Source organism: Hirundo rustica, chromosome 10 (genome assembly GCF_015227805.2).
Source record: "Hirundo rustica isolate bHirRus1 chromosome 10, bHirRus1.pri.v3, whole genome shotgun sequence".
NCBI classification, from domain to species: domain Eukaryota; kingdom Metazoa; phylum Chordata; class Aves; order Passeriformes; family Hirundinidae; genus Hirundo; species Hirundo rustica.
In genome coordinates, this window is record NC_053459.1 from 20,078,787 (window position 1) to 20,096,186 (window position 17,400).

The 17,400-nt window shown below is 38.4% G+C and overlaps 1 protein-coding gene across 7 annotated transcripts in view; it reads right to left on the bottom strand.

Annotated features, from left to right (window-relative positions):
* Positions 1-4,896: 4,896 nt before the first annotated feature.
* Positions 4,897-17,400, bottom strand: part of NAALADL2 (N-acetylated alpha-linked acidic dipeptidase like 2) — a 430,994-nt gene continuing 418,490 nt past the window's right edge. For all 7 annotated transcript variants that reach the window (XM_040074855.2, XM_040074854.2, XM_058422010.1 and 4 more), the window contains one exon: positions 4,897-5,702. In XM_040074855.2, the coding sequence (XP_039930789.1) occupies positions 5,504-5,702 (199 nt within the window). In that variant the 3' untranslated portion in view covers positions 4,897-5,503. The remainder of the gene's footprint in view (positions 5,703-17,400) is intronic.

Sequence of the window (17,400 nt, forward strand, 5' to 3'; positions counted from 1 at the left end):
GGTAAAGTCAACTCTGTTGAAAAAAACAGTCCAGTAAGGTCAGTAAGAATAAGGAGAAACATTTTCTTTTTTGCAAATCCATGCAGGTCTACATTTCCTCCAGTTATGACAAGTATGTATGAGCAATAGCAGAAATAACCAGCAGCAGTGAGATTATAATTAGGAAAAAACCAAAGGTTTAACAGCACCATAGCTTTAGTAAACATGCAGTATTATTTAGATATTTTTAAAGCCTGTGCTTCCCCGATGAGTATTCATTATTCTTAGGCACTTTCTAGGCTGAAATATGCATGTTCAAGTACAGGTTTGTGCATGTAGCTTTAGTCCCTGTCATCCTTAATAAAGTAAAGCACTGTAGGACAGCATAATCACACACACAAGTTTGGTATGTAGCCAACATGTAGAGAATGCTGGATGGCTCCTGCAAGGAAAGAGAAATTCTGTTATTAGGCAGTGCCTGTTGTATTTTGTAGACAGGTAATACCAATTCAGATCCTTTGTCTATAATTTCTTAGCCATCCAACTTCAAAACTGGATTCAAATAAACTTCAAAAATTTATTTCAAAACTTTCAAGATTATCACCTTTCTATGCTGCTACTTTTGAGGGCACTTCCTGGTCCAGACTTTAGGGTGAAAAAAGATAGGAAAAAAAATCTGTTTCCATTCAGTCAAGCTATAACTGAAAACCTGCTGCTTGCATGTACTCAGAAGTGAATACTTTGAATTTAACAGATGACGTCTCCTTACACTTTATCCATCTGGATCTGAGCAGGACTTTTACACCACTTTGAGCTCTTTATTATGGTCAGCTGTACCAGGAATAATAATTTAAACTCAAGGGAGGGGAGCTGAGAACTGAATGGGGAACAAAAGGCATGACTGAGATCAGAGAGAGAAAAGAGGGGGATTAACTTGGTTGGCAAATTAAAGGGGAGTTTAAGAAATGCTAAGAAAGTAGACTAGAGACAGAAAATCTGTGGGAATGGCTGAGAAAAAGGTGGTGAGGGATGGGAAATATCATCATATTGCAGAGAGATATGAGAGAAGGTGAATGCAGGAGATTGGAGAAGATGGTGTTAAAGAGAGAAAAAACAGCCAAATGGTTACAGCCACCCACACTATCACTGCATTGGTATCCAAGTAATTTTTATCATTATTATAACATGTAACAGGCCACAAATATGTCTGTATTCTATATTTGAGACGTTTACTTGTGCTGCTGGAGACCCTGTCTCAAATTTCGTAGATTCAGAACTCCAAAAGACGACACCTTACTTTGTTTTGAACACTAATAGTGCTGTACAAGGCTGTTTTCCAAACTCAAGGTCCCAGGCACCATTTGTTCCCTATCACCCACTTTTCTGGGGCTGGTGTGACACTGAAAAAATGTTACAGTGGCAAAGGGAAAGAAAAAAAAATCTCCCACGCTGAATTTGCTTGCTGAGACAGTGACACAGAGGTGCCCACCTCTGAGTGACACGGACAACAGGGCCTGCCAGGGAAATCTGAACTGCTCCTTGGACAACACAGACCAGACATTTTTATAGCATCTAACAGCTTTTAAAGCCAGAATGAGCCATACAGTTATCTTGCCTTCCTTTCCACTCAACACAAGCCACAGTGAGCCCCCAAAGTTTGGGTAAACTTAAAAACTTGGTAAAAAGTCAATGAATTTATAGCTAGACATGTGCTGATGGGCGATTTCCCTCCCTGCATTTTCTAATGCATCTTTTGTTCTCCATCAGCCTCCTAAAGTATAGAGAAATCCCATGACTGGGGAGCAGGGACTGTACAAAAGACCTCAAAAGATGAGGACATTAGTTTCTATGACTTAAAAAAACCCCTCAACTTTATGGCTTGAAGGACAAATCCCTTCATACAAACTTTCCAACATATTATACCTGTAAAGTCCTAGAGATTGTGTCTCAGAGTTTTCGCTAAATGAAATGATGGTTACCTTTTGAATGTTTGTAATTAAACGAATTACAATAATTTAACAACTCAGAAACAGAGGGAGAAATTTGGAGGAGCTGTTTCCATGGAAGAATGAAACACTTTCCCTGTGAGGGTGACCATGCACTGGCACAGACTGCCCAGAGAAGTTGAGGAATCTCTACCCCTGGAAGGTATTCAACAATAATCTGAACACAGCCCCTCATGGGAGGCTTTTTTAGCTGACCCTGCTGGAACAGAGAGGTTGGAATAGATGACCTCCAGTGCTTCCTTCCGTAATACCTGATATTTAACCTTTCCCCACCTCCTGTTGCAAGAACTGAGGTCAGCTGTAGTGCATCATTTCACATCTCTAGACTGAAATACCTTCCTAAAAGGCAAGTGAGGCAGAGCAAAGTGTTTGCTAATTTTCTCACGTAATTATTTACATCTGTGTTTATGCAGATGTATCACTGCAAGTAAATTAATGTTTGCACAACCTTTTGAAGACATAAGGCATTGGTGTGTTTGCATATTCGCACAGGTACTATCTTTCTTGGATGATAAAAACAATTCACTGCCTTTTTTAAGGTTAGTACTCAAAATCCAGCTCCCATGTACTTTCTATTCATCTGACTTGATTGTACTTTAGCTTTTTTATGGACTCTTTGAAATACATACTAATAAAACCTTATTGGCTTTTTATTATCAACTGCCTCAACAGACAAATACTGCAGGCTGCAGGGATTTTCTGGTCACTGTGAGCATGACTCTAGATTAAGTAGCAATCAATGCATTTGTTATACTGTCTCTGGCAATTGATGCTTCTAAAAAGCCAACACATTTTTAGTATCATTCAGGCAATCTGCAAACATACTTCTGCCTTTACACTTTGTGCAACACAGGAATGAAGTCCATCCGGGTATGCTGCTATGATTTACTAACACCTTCCTTTAGCTGATGTTCCACAGGTGGTTGGGCAAAAACTCTTCTGTTAGAAGCACACCAGGTGCTTGGGACCTTAACTTGCTATAAATTCCTTGAAGTCAATAGGTTGGATTTAAAAATAAATGGAAAGATATGGCTCAAAAGTGCTTTTTTTTCCAAAGCTATAATGGTACAAATATTATCACTGAGCACTCACTTATATGTAAGATGTGAACATTGAAATAAAAGCCTACAATCATCTGATTCATCTCACCAACAAGAACATCTGATTGTCTCTGGAATAGACAGACATTTACAATAGCAGTGCTTTTCTGGTGGAGTACTTTGGAGTCTGCTATTTTAGAAGTGGTTACAGAAGGACATCAGCGAGAAAACAAGATAAATATTTTATTTTGGAATTACAGGGTTGAGAAACCATCCATGAGGGATGCTGCTCCCACCAGATTTCACTGATTTTGCTGAGTACACTTTGCTTGCATTAGAGGTGGCTTTGGTGGAACATTCTAAGCATGAGAAAGCAGTTATTAAATTACCTGGTAGAGTTAACGAAAGCATTAATCTCTCTTTTTGGTCTCCTAACGGCACCTGACCCTTTATCATTTAATACCATTGAAGAGGTAGCACTGTAAAGAAATTGCCACTTAATGAACTGTTAGAAGATTGGTCCCTGTCACAAACACAATTCAAGCGTTGCATGCACAGTACACCCCCAAGTCCCCAAAATAAACACACAATTCAAGTGTGGATATTCCAACCACTTGAATCTTATAATAATAAAATCTACACAAACAAGGGGGTGAACCTACAACATAAACAATGTTACTCTCCACAAGTCAAATTCTCCCTCTCTGCACTAAACGGAACTGGTGCCAGCATTAGCAAAAGAATCATCAACTTTTGCTGATCAGATGCCACAGAAAGCTGGGAGATAATGATGTCTGAGCCCATGCAGTGCCACTGAGTGGTGCTGAACAAATTCCCACTGCAAAGGCTGCTGTACAACAGCACAGCTCTGCCTCTGGTCAGGCCTGGGGAGCTTTTGCCCATTATTCAACCATAACTTGTGAAGAAATGTAGCAACAGCACAGCTGTGTGTACCCAGTCCTGGGCCATTGCTTGGAGAGACCCCTTTGCTAAGGACTTTGGAAACAGAAACCCAGATCTGCAAACAGCTCACTTCTTGCTATGTGAACTTTAAAAAGTTTTTCACCAAATTGTGCACTCAGAAATTTTCCTGAAGGCAATTTTTAAACATTAATACGGATACTTTTTCCATTTTTATTGCAACCTGAAATGTTTCCTGTAATGTTTACATGGCAAACTGAGTAACAATACATTTAACATTTCCATCAAATAAATTATATTTAAATTCTAAGGTATCTATATAAAATTAATTATTTAAGCTCCAAACCTAGAATCATTTGAGACTGTAAAACCCAAATAGGGCTTAACAATTTCAACTCTTTATATTATTAAGACCTGCAGTCCTCAAATGTGTATAGCATCCCCTCGGAGGACACTGAACCTTTCACTCAGAGATTACTTTGGCCAAGAGGCAATGGTGTGATTAGAGCCTTCCACCAATGGAAAAACAGATCTGCATTTTAGCTCTGCAATATGCTTCACCAGCTTGTGCATCCACACTTGAATTCCTGGTTCTACAGCAGGGAATGTATGTTTTCCTTGTGATTTTTTGACAACGATCCAGGTCCTATATGCCAGGCCTGATGGAATGATCAAGCCTGGAATAGAGGGTGGTGTGGCAAAGAGGGATGGAATCCCAAAACCTTTCCCAGGACTTGGAGGTCTTGCTTCTATTTACAGCTCTCTGGAAATTTAGAGCTTGAAGTTTTGGGAATGTTTGGTGAAAATCTGTAAGGCCTGTAGCCTTATGAAGACTAGGAAGTTCTTTCATTTAGCATAAACATTCAATGCATTTTTGTACAAGCGTAATTACCAATTCACAGTTTTCAAATAATTTGAAATAATCACAAAAATTTCCTCTCCAAGAAGCATTAGCGAAAACAACTCTTTATTTTCATACAGAAATGGAAGAATCAAAGTTTATCTGTATTCTCAGAACTGAGGTATTTATTGTTCCACAGGAGTAAAGGTGTTCTGTGCATTTCCACACCGGTGCTGGATACCCATGGAAACACCACATCCTTCAACTACTTACTCTGAATAGAGTAAGGAAGAAGATGAGCTTGCTGAAAACATTAAGAAACTTGAGTTTTCTGACCGAGAAAATCTCCCCTGTGTGCACATCTCAGAACCAGGGCTTCAGCACATGGCAGGATGTGCTTGGTACTTCGCAAGATTGAGCTCTTAGTGATAAAAACATATTTTGCATATAAAAATACAGCAGATGTCCTTCCAAAAATCATCTCTGAAGTGTTATTCCCTCTCTTTAGGTTTCATACATTCAGGAGCAGATATTTGAGATATATTGTGAACAGTGCAAAATAGTGTTTTACATTTCTTAAACCACGTGTTGCAGTACCTTTAAGCGCCAGCTGAAGGAAAGGCTGAGAAAGGTTTGATCCTCAGAGCAATTCTGGTCCAACTTGAACTTTTGTTTAGCGAGTTGTAAACAAATGCCTTAGAATGCAGAGAATCCTCTCATTTCTTTCCAGCTAAGGTAGTCTCAAACACATCAAGTCCTGCTTTGAAGTAAACCTGAGCTGAATTGATGCTGTTCAGCACCTCTGACAAGGCTGCTTGAATAGTCTCATTTGACTGATGTAGTTTGCAGCGCTCCAGTGCATCCAGCAGTACTGAAAAGTGGCTGGTCCTGTCATCCAGTCTGTAAAGGATATTTCTGAAAGAGACCAATGGAGAGAATGGTAAAATTTTTACTCAAAAACAGTCCATCAGATGCCATCAAGAAACCCTGAAAGTATCAGCCACAGTTTACAGATGATACATATTCTGCACAGTGAAGCTGACCCATGGCAAATCGAGAGACAAATGCGTATTTATTATGCCTCTATAAACTGAATCTATTCACTGAACTGTATGTACTTACATTGGAGCAGTTACTAAATCCATCACAGAAATCTCACATTCCTCTTTGACCATTCAAGATTTTATTCAAAAGCATGGGCCTAGACCTATCACAGACCTCATGAAGGATTTTGTGTGTCAGATGAATTCCATTTATTGCCATCTGAGAAGAGTTTGGTTATTGCTGTGAACCCTCAGCGCAGGTTTGTTTTTGTTTTTCCTATCTGCTCACGTTATTTATTTCACACTTCAGAGGTGAAATTCCAGCTGCATTGAAGCCAATGGTAAAACTCTCCTTGCCTTCAGCAGAGACTTTATTTCATCAATAATCCTCTGTGGTTTCAGAACAAGAGTAACCCATCTTTAATATCCCATACTAGGGGAAAGAAATAGCACACACAGCTAAACCCCTGTGAAACAAAATCTGTCCTTTACAGTAATATCTGCAAAAAAATTTTAATGGTTTGTAGAAAAACAGATGCAAGAGTATTGTGTGATCCCTTGGAAATGTTACCTGTATGAGGCGTGGAAAGCTCAGAATTCAAAACTAGTCCGTGATTTTAATGGGAATCTTTGAAGCAGGCTATAAATGCTATCCAAAACCAGGTGTAATCATTATACTAATTAGGAGAGCATATAAATACCATAAATCTCCACCCAGGAGCTCCTTTGATTGCAAACATAAGTGAAGGAAATTTGAAACAGGAAAGCTACAGTGATTTGATTCAGGACCTTATCCTTAAATACAGGACAGGTGTTCAGGGCAGGGGAGAAGCTGTTTCATGGAGAACCCAGCAAGAAACAGGACAGCTCACACACTTTGTTAGCAACCTAATGGCACGACAGAACAGGCCAAATGGCAACTCCAAATTAGTAATAAAACTGCCACAGTTATTTACAGAAGACAGATGAACACAAAAGTGCACCTTATCATTCTGTGAATCACCTAACTGCAACTCTGCCTGGGGGAAAGGCAACAAAGCAGCCCAATAAATGACACCACAGAATACCCACAATATTTTGCCATGTTTTTCAGCTTTAAAAAAATGTTTTGAATGAGAGGTAATTTTATTTTTCCAAAGATATGAAATAACTCCTATCCTCATAAAGCAACTTATAAGTCTATGTTTTTACGCCCCCCCCCCCCCCCCAATATTGGGTGTACATCCAAACCCAGCGGTGTGCAGAAGGAAAGATGAGTTTTTCAGCCCCTGACAGCAATACATTCAGACAGTTCGAGGGGTCTGCAATGCAATGCATTGGAGATCTAAAGAGAGGGAAAGGGTTTTAATTCCACAATCCAGACAGTTCAAGGGGTCTGCAATGCCATGCATTGGAGATCTAAACAGAGGAGGGAGAGGGTTTGAATCCCACACTGCAGCAGAAAGACAGTTTAAACAACACGTCATCACTGACATCGACCATTTAGACAGAAACAGGTTAGGAGTACATGCAAGAACAGCTCAGTGGGGACAGAAAGCCCCATCCTGAGGGCAGGAACAGGAAGATGTGGCAATAACTTCCTCAGCTTGCGCTGCAGTAGCCACAGGACAAGCCCCTGTACCCTAACTATGGTGCAGCTCACACTCAAAGGTGTCTCAAGTTATCTCGTGGACTGTCCCAAAGCAGTCTCTGTGATACAGTAAATGAAAACTGTGTATGCTGAGAGCCAGATAAATTCTTGGTTGGTTGCATTTTAAGGATGTGCAATGGGAAAATACTGCATTTTTCAAAGCAGGGATTGATTTTGCTGCCTCAGTTCAGGGACTCCTGCTGAGATCAGTGCAAGCAGAACCAGGCTTTTGAAGAACTCTCCTCTATAGTTCCTGTAGTTCACAGGGAGAAAGAAACCTGCTCACAGCCCCTCCAACACCTCCAACAGCAAGGACAGTGCTAGAGATAATCACATTTCTTTCTACCCTCAGGAGAGATCTGGTTGCTGGTGGCTGGGAGAGTTTGACTGAGCTGGAATTCTACTCCAAATGCCTACAACACTGGCACCCTGATCTGCATTAGGATCCTGCTATTCCTTTAGGTCAACTTATAAAAACATCTTAAGACAGCAACCATCAGCAGAGCAACTTAGAAATTACTTAGAACTGACTTAGAACACTGCCAGAAACAACTCTAGAGAAAGAATTGTCTGAACATTGGAACATCTGGGGACTGCTAAGACAATGTTTGTGGTGGATAGGAACAGACCTCATGTCCCATCATCAGAAGTGCTCCAAACAAGGTACACAAGCTAAAAAAGATAGTTTACCCTGACCCTGATAAGGTTTAATACAGTTTAAATCTAATGCTGTGATTTTTGGAATCACTGGTGATTCCACAGTAAATATATAGGCATGTGATCCAAGTAAAACCAAGTCTTGCTAGTCCACTCCACCTGAATGCAGGGCAAATTAGTGTCTGATGGCAGCTTAGCTGTTTGATGAATGAGACAAGCAGTCCACTGTCTTAATTTTAAAATAATATCTCAGCTTCTGAAATAGTAACATGACTTCAGATTACATAGTACAACAGAACCTCATTTAAATTTTTATGTATGCAAATAATAATAAGTAACATAATACAGCACCTGTTTGTTTCAAATTTTCTGCTAGTTCTCACTGGGATCTTGTATTTTCCAATTACTTATCTTTGCTTGGCAAGCCATGCCACCCCTTTGTTGCATAAAATGATTTCCCTCTTTATACACATTCATAAGAGTCAATTTATATGAGTTTACTTCTTATCTCTGTTGAAGCTTCATCAAATGAAAAAAATGGTCAGTTCAGTTTATTACTTCCACGCCTTTACAAGTCAGAAAAGTGTTTTCATTAAAGATTACACAGGGACTGAAAAATAAACCCCAGCCATTTCATTGACACAAGGTATCACCATGTGCCCACGACAGGCAGAATGATAGCAAGAGATTTTAATTTACACTGTGAAATTCAATTACTTAAACATTCCTTAACACAAATTGGTTTTGTAGCCTACACCCTTGAAACAACAGTTCCAGCCTCTGGCCTAATTGCTTAAGTATCTACCTTCATCTTTAACTATTTATTCTTATAATTCACACAGTCAGCCTGACCCCCACAAAACAGAAAGACACTCCTAAACAGAAAACTGCAATACATTATTGATGACACTGATGAAATTACAACACACATCATTCATCCTAATGGGCTTCTTTCTATGACACATCCCAGTGACCTGAAAAGTGCAACGCTGAGGTAGGAAACCTAATTAATAACTACAGGCAACAACACTGAAAGAGATAAAAGGGCTACAAACAAAACAAACAGCCTCAGCAAAGTAAAGAAACTATAAACAGAGCATCTCCTATAACTTTTATAAATCCTTGGCAGGCCTAGGAACACAAGCATTCCTGATCAAAATAATGCTATTAAATTCTGTTCTACATAACCACAAATAAGGAGGCACTGTAACACCCACCAGCACAGAAGGAATTTAACGAATTCTTGAATGACAGATCACACTAGAAATATATTGACTTTAACACAACTTCAATATTAGAGCAACTGGACAGTACAAGATGAAACAAGATTACCTCATTATTCGTGTCACGAAAAACAATTTTTTAGCTTACAAGAAAATTTTGTCTGTAGGTAATGTACAACACAAGATGAATTATTCAGGCACTTACAAACAGACTCCTATCTAACAGCCCACATCTGAGATTTTGAAAAGCAATTATTAAATCATTAGGACATGATGGTAAATCTACTGTCCCACATGAAAATGAGTGCAGGTTTTCTCTGTGGAATCACAGTAAAATTGTTTAGAGATAAACGTGAGGGCAGCCTCTGTCTATTCCAGTTATAACACAATGTGCTACGACTTCAATATCCTCACAAACTCAATTTTAGAATTCCCTGAATTGTTTTTTCTTGTACTACCCAAGGAAGAAAAAAAAAAAAAAAAAAAAAAAAAAAAAAAAAAAAAAAAAAAAAAAAAAAGGCACACAAGAACAAGGATTCTCTGAATTTCCCTTTCTCCCGATACATAAAAATATCACAAAATCTTCTCAGGAAACAGAGCAAGGGGATTTATAGTGGTTTATTTACACAAGTTTGCACCTCAAAATTTTGCAGTGAACATGCAGAAAAGTTTCCTTTTTTCCTCTGGGATCCTTATCTTTTGATCTCCAATGGGTTCTTCTCCTTCTCTTACTTTGTAAACCCTTTTGGCACCCACATGCATTTTTGTTATCTTACCTATTTTATTTCACAGCAGCATTGTGGCAGGAGGTTTATAATTATAAAGTTACAGCTGCTGGCCATGTAAGATTAGCTCTTATCAGGAGGAAATATACACCCTGGTGTAGTGTCATTACATGTCATCAGGGCTGATCCAGAGGAACCCTTTTTTTGTTGTTGTTTTCCAACAATGCTTGTTCCCTGCAGGACTCAAGGATGGAAGTCACTGGCTCTGGGACCACGGGATGGAACAACACACATGGCCAGGGAAGATGGGCATGTGGCACCCAACCACTCAGGGCAACTCAGCTGTAAATGTCACCACTCCTTCACTGCCCCAAGTCCCCCAAAACCCAGTGAGACATCTTTAAGGATCTTCTGTTTGTAATATGTCGTTCCTAACTTTTGTTTCCTACACATCCTCTCCTTTCACCTTCCCTTAGTGCCCTCGTTTACAGGCTGCAAATGGCTCTACCAATACATATTCCAGAAAGTGATACATTTAAAATCATGTACACTCAGAGGCGAGTGTCTGCCTGAAAGGGATGTATTTGCATGTTATCAGCAGCTGATAAGCTGCAGGTAATCGAGATAACCAAACCCAAATAAAATCTAACCAACTGAAAGGCAATTCAAAGGCACTGTTATGTGACGGTGGTAAACCAGATAAACTGCCCCCTGCTAGATACAAATTTATTTTGAATAAAAACCAGGCATTAGGACACCTCTAATAGAGTCAATTTTAGCAAATGGAGGTTGTGGAAAGTGTGCATGGACAGAATCCTGTTGGGACATTGGACCACAAGGAGGTAATTATTCCAGGTTGAGTACATTTCTGAGAGGTGAGATTTAAACAGGACTTCTTAAAAAAAATTAATGATGATTTTGGCAACTCTGTGAAGTGTCTTGATGCTTGGCTTGACTGCTTGCCAAATAAACAAAGGAAAAAAGAGAGGCCAAACTGGAAGAGTGGTGAGTTACAAGATACATTATCTTTTATTTCCCTACAGTTCTCTCTGATTGCAGTACTTTTGGAAGGTAAGGGATTCACTGTCCTGAAAAACACTAATCTCTCACTGAAGCATCACTAAAGCCTAACCTAACCCTAACTCTAGTCTGAGTTTCAGCTTGATGCACCTTGACAATTTTAAATCTTTGCAAGGGCCTTGAGTGCACCCATAGCCGATTCCAAAGCACATGTGCGAGCAGACTCCTAATGAGAAAGCAAAAAGTCTATTAAAGAATTTAAGCCAAGAAAGGTGGCTTGAGGACTTTTTTATGACCAAAACTCAAGATTCACGGAAAATATTCACTTTCATTTCTGTTCTGAAAGATGTACAAGGAAAGAATTCTTATGATAGTTAAATATCTTCTTTCAACAGAAAAGATTGACATAAAATAAAGCTAACAATGCTGAGCTTGATTTTCTGATAATAGGACTGTGTTCTGCAATGGCTGAGAAAAAAATGAAATACTGAATCTATGGTAACTAAACTTTGTCACTTTTGTTAAATAAACAGTAATTACATCACTTCCTAATTTTTGTGACTTTTGATAGCAAACACTGTCTAGTATAATATATAATATATAATAACCATGAACAAATGGAAGCTGGCAACTTGAGGCAAGTAGCAGATCACAGGAGGACTGATGTTCTGGAACAGCCTAAAATAAGAATAATGGAGCTAAGAAGCCTGACTAGCTTAAAGACTGAGTTTGAGTAAAATCAGGCTGCAATGAAGTATCTTTTTGCCAGTGCTGAACATCAGCATTGCCGGGCACTCACAGGTTTTTTTTTTCCTGGTGAAAATTTGCTGAGTTTAGGAGCTGATTTCTTTCTGGCTTTGGAGTAAACAGGATCAGTAGGTAAGGAGAATCCAATCTACATCTTCAACAGTACAGAATGACTTCACAGAAGTGAAATAAAAAATATAAATAGGATGCATTTGTTCTTCAGAAGTTGAAAGCCACTATTTATCACTACTAAAGAGCAATCCTCTTATTAGGCATTATTTTCCCTAGGGTTTTACAGAAATGAATTAAGCAACTTTATGCAGAAATTCCTGAAGAAGCCACAGAACCCTTTGCCACACAGCTTCCAAATCCTGTATGCAGCTGATGAGAGAATGATGTATACCCCATGGAGATGTAAAAATTCCTTGAAAATCCACCAGTAGTTTCTTTGTGGTTCCTCAGAACAAGGATTTGCATTTATATTTGAAAGAGAGATGATGCATTGAACAAAACTGATATAACTGTATTTTAAAATGTTATTTGCTGGCAGCAACTGGTATAAAGTATTCGTTGTTAAATTTCAAATAATGTAGCTGTTGGTAACAAATGTAAGCATGTTGTTCTTTGAATGATTTATGCTATACTTGCTTTTCAAGTAAAGGAAACATATGCTTGTGTGAATAATTTGGAGGAGACTCTCTCTCTGTATTTTAAGGATGTCTCAGTCTGAAACACCCAAATGCAAAGCAGATGTGCTACTATTTTGAAGAACTTGAGGGAAGTGAATTAATAAAATTATTTCCAAATGGCTCACAGCTGATGTTCTGATGACTTCATAGGGCTTTTTTATTTAGAAATCATGTAAAACATCCTCTTCCTAAGGAGGAATCCCGTCCCCAAACAAAGCAGCATGCAGTGTCCAGTGCTTAATGCAGGAAACTGGCTTGACCTTCATCTCCAGTTCTGATCCTCGCTGGGTTTATCACCCTAAACAACTCGGTGCCACATCACATGAGACCATTACCACAGGTCATTATTGTAAGAGTTAACGAGGGATAAAAGATTATGTCATCATACATAATGCATCTTTAAAGAAATGCCTGAAGTTATATCATTATTACCTTCAGTGGCAGGTACACACCCAAAATTAACACTACTTTTAAGTCCCAGTTAAGGTAATTTTCCTGTTAATGATCTCATCAACACATTTCTAAGCTCTATTGCCTGGGTAATATGTTAGTGGGGGAATATGGCATATTAACTATTAGCCCAATGAATTCCATTTATTTTTGTACTATATTCAAGAGATCTTGGTTAATATTTCAACCATACACGAGTGGTTCCTATCTGTCATGATCAAAAATGTGGATTCATATATTTCTTGGATCTAAAAAAATGTTACCAGTCCTACTGTTTATAATAAAGGTAAAATAATGTATTAAATATTAAGTTTCTGTCATATTTAATAAATGAATCAGAATCTAATACTTTGCATAGCTTCCTGAGATCACGGCAGATTTTTATTTTTTTTCTGGAACTAAATATTCTTGCCCTATTTAGCACCGTAAGTGCAGATCAAGCAAGATCTGCCAGCAAGGGACATGGAGTGGAGCTGCATCCTAACCACAAGACTTGCTGGAGGTTGGCATGAGAGCTCTGCACTGAGCTCACACAACAGCTGTGGCAGGGCTTTTACAGTCAGCATAACAACTGCTGTGAAATGGGCTAGAGCATCCAGTAAGGACACGTATTAAAATAAATGTCCTTTTACCAGAAAAAAAACAACTTTTTTTTTTTTTTTTTTTTTTTTTTTCTTCTCTGCAAGGCCAAGACTATGAACATTCATGGCAAGCATGAGGAATATTATTTCCTGACACATTCTTGTCTTCAGGACAAATGATGTTGGGTTAAATTACAATGTAATAGTATTTACTGGATCACAAACATAATGGGTCTGATGTATTGTACAGAGAGAACTCTGCAAGTGTACAAATCAACCTAATTAAAAAGATGGAAGAAAATTCATGGGAAGTATGCAGAGGAAAAATAAATGAATATATGTAAAACCAGGTTTCCCTTCATATCAGGGAAGTGAGAAATCTGTTTTCAAGCCATGACATAACCCCTGATTACAGAGGTTTTCTGCTTTTGCAGGTGTAATGAAAAGATGTTCATGTTCCCTGTTTAAATAAGCTTTAAAGTCTGCCATAATTACAGCTCTGCAGATGGCTAATTCAGTAGTATTTATGCAGCAAATGCTCTTTAAATAGTAAAAATTTACAAGACAACAAATACAGTCATTAATTCGTGGCCATTACATGTATCAGTGATTCCAAAGGAAAAAACATCTCAATTGCCACTCAGATGGATCAGGTGTTTTGAGTGTGACTATCACTCACTTTATTGCATCTCCTCAGCATTAAGAAAGGGCATAATTCAACATCGTTATCAGTGATGAGAAAAATAATAACCATAGCAGGAATTTTTAAGAGCATTATCAGCCAAGTAAATGCTACTGGTGTGTGCTAGGATAAATGTACTGCTCCACACTTACAATTGTAAAAACCACAACCACACTGCTCAAACACTGTAAAATTCAAAGGAATAAGGCAGAAGAAAAAGGGAAGGCATTTTGGGTGTAAAAATTACATTTGGACAAATGCTCCTCAGCGAGAAGGGAGCTAAACAACAACTGCAGAACTGAGAAACACCAGAGAAGGATTAGACAGGGAAACAAGTAATGCCACCGCTCGTAAGTCCATTTACAAGCTGTGAAAAAAATCACAGATGAAAGGAGTTGCAAATTTTGAAAGATGCAAAATATGGGGGTCAAAAGTCAGGTAGGAAATCATTGCTGTGTCGGAAGACAAAAATGCATTTATTCCAAATGAATGGCAAAATCTGAGGGACGCTGTTCTACAACCAGCACACAATTCTTTCCTTCTCCCCCAACATAATTCTAGCATTGTATTTACAAATTGCACATGGCAGGTAATAGAACATTATCTACTGCTGCCAGTGAAACATGAATTATTTCAGCATTTCCCCCACTAAGGATCATCGACACCGTATCAAATCACTCTGCTCCACATAATACAAAGCAGAACAATAAAAATACTCCATGAATTTGGGTTCAGGTCAGTCAAAAAACATCTCAAATATTACTACAAAGGAGACAGGAATGTTTTCTACTTGAAGTCATAAGTGAAGAATTCAAAATGAAAAAAATCTCCAGAGTTTATACAATGAGACAGAACTACTGTCATCAGTAGAAACTCTGGGCTAGGGTTTTGTTTTATTTTGCAGGTGACATTGTACTCCATGTTTACCCACATTACTGTTTAAGATTAGCAGGATATTTGCATCTTTAATGCTTGTCCTCTGTAAATCCAATGAGCAGCTTGTTTACAAATGGAGATATAATAAAGTCTTTAATTTTCCTACTAAACATATCTCTAGAAACTAGACTCTTAGGGCACGTGCACTTTGAAACCTCAGAATCTGCTGCAGTTCACCAGCAAAGCAGAAATAAATCTTGTGGAATATATGCATTGAATACACATGTCAGGAATGTACATAACAAATCTCAATCTGAAAGGAAAATATTTGTTCTGGTGAACAGCACACACTTGAGTGGCACGAGTTCAGCAGTGATGCAAGTTGCCTTTTTTTGAATGGTACTAAAAAATCTTTTGATCTTTCTTTCATTTTATTATGTCAAACTGAGGGTGCACCATTTATCTTTGCTTACTGCCAGTATTTTGTTCAGTGCATTAAAATGTAGCCATTCGTTGTAATTCTTTAGTCCAATGAAGTGTTAATGTCACACTTGGATATCCGTGATGAAAAGAAGCAAAGTGACTAAGTTTAACTGGTACAAATGAGCAATAAAAACTGCTGGAGGTCTTTGCTGAAGACAGAGATTTCTTTCAAAATCCTTGCTTTTCACCTGCTTACTACTCAATTCACTCAATTACATCTATTAGACAAAGCACAATCACCCCTGTAACAATTCCATAAATAGTGGTGGCAGATGCTTACAGCCTTAATGGACAGGATAAACATGGTGTGCAAGATAAAACTTTTAAAAGAAAGATTTTACACAAGTTGACTTTGATTCTTTTATAAAACTGTTCAAAGAACTGTCAGTCAGGACATAATTGATCCTTAGGCAAAGGTCCATTAAGAAAAAATGCACCTAACTGGAGCAGAAATGACAACCTGAGCCCTTGTACACCTCTTTTTGGCTTTAATTTTAAATACTGAAGGCACAAACTGTGATTTTAATGACTCTTTTAGGTTTGAAAATCTTGGGGGAGCATTCCAGGGGATTCTACAAAACCCTGCATACTTACTACTGGATCCATCTGGTATCAACAGCACCCATCACAGCTGAAAATTGGACCAGGACCTGAAGAAATGTGACATTTTCACTGAGAGTGCAGATCCCCCTGCACTGTGTACCATGCCTGATACTCCATGAAGTTTGCTTTATTATCTCTTTTTTTTTTTCCAATTATTCTTGTGCATTGAAGGGCTCTGCCTTTCAACACAGGGAGAGGCTCTCTGTGAGTACCTAAGAAGTGCACACACAGACTTGACAGATGGATCAGCAAATATAAGAAGCACAACAAAATATACAAGGAACAGGGAGAACGCTCTCACTGAGCCCTGGCAAACACAAGAGTTGAAGTCGGAATTTATGAAATGACCAGCAGGAAGATCCATGCTGTCTTGCTATCCCTGATATCAGTGTTTTGGTCAGTGTTTCTGTAGAGGGGAAGAGCACGCAAAAGGATGACGTGATTAATATTTATGGAACCTTTCTATGGCTCTGGTGAGGCTGACCATCTCATGGAGAGGACAATATGCTTGAATTTTTTTTTTTCCCCTTGTACAGTGCCTAAAGTAACAAAGCCTCTGGTCTTACATTAACCTTGTAGATGCCACTGCTCTGTAGTGTATGATGATCATCAGAAAACACACAGAAGTGCTCCACACAAATATACACTGCCAGAGTGTAAAGCAAGAAATGGCTAAAGGTAAGAAACAAATGGATTTCTACTGATTATTCCATTAAAATAATGGCAAATTATAAATCCAATTAATTATGAGTATTATGATCACATTATGAGGAACAGAGATAAATGAAAAATACCGACAGCAGTCCTATTTTATTCCTAGACATTTATTCTGGAAATAGAAAATCTACCCAGGGTTACCACTGGGAATCAAAGAAATATTTCAGGTACAATAAAATCCAGCAATTTTCTCCTAACCCCAAATCAAGTCCCAGGGTAACTTTTGCAAAGCAGGATATTCCTCAACCTATTATTTTTCATTCTGCCTAAATTTCTGGATAAGACTAAAATACCCTGATTAAAGCTGTACTTGTGTATTTCCAGCTCAGTTGGAAATAGAGATCATGGGGAACACGTGCTGTTGTCAAATTTGCAGTTCAGTGTCAGGAAGTTCAGTTAAGAGAGATGAGAATCAAAACTACAGCATTTACTGCATTGAACAACCTGCCAATGTCAATAATGATTACTTATATTTAGTCAAACATCC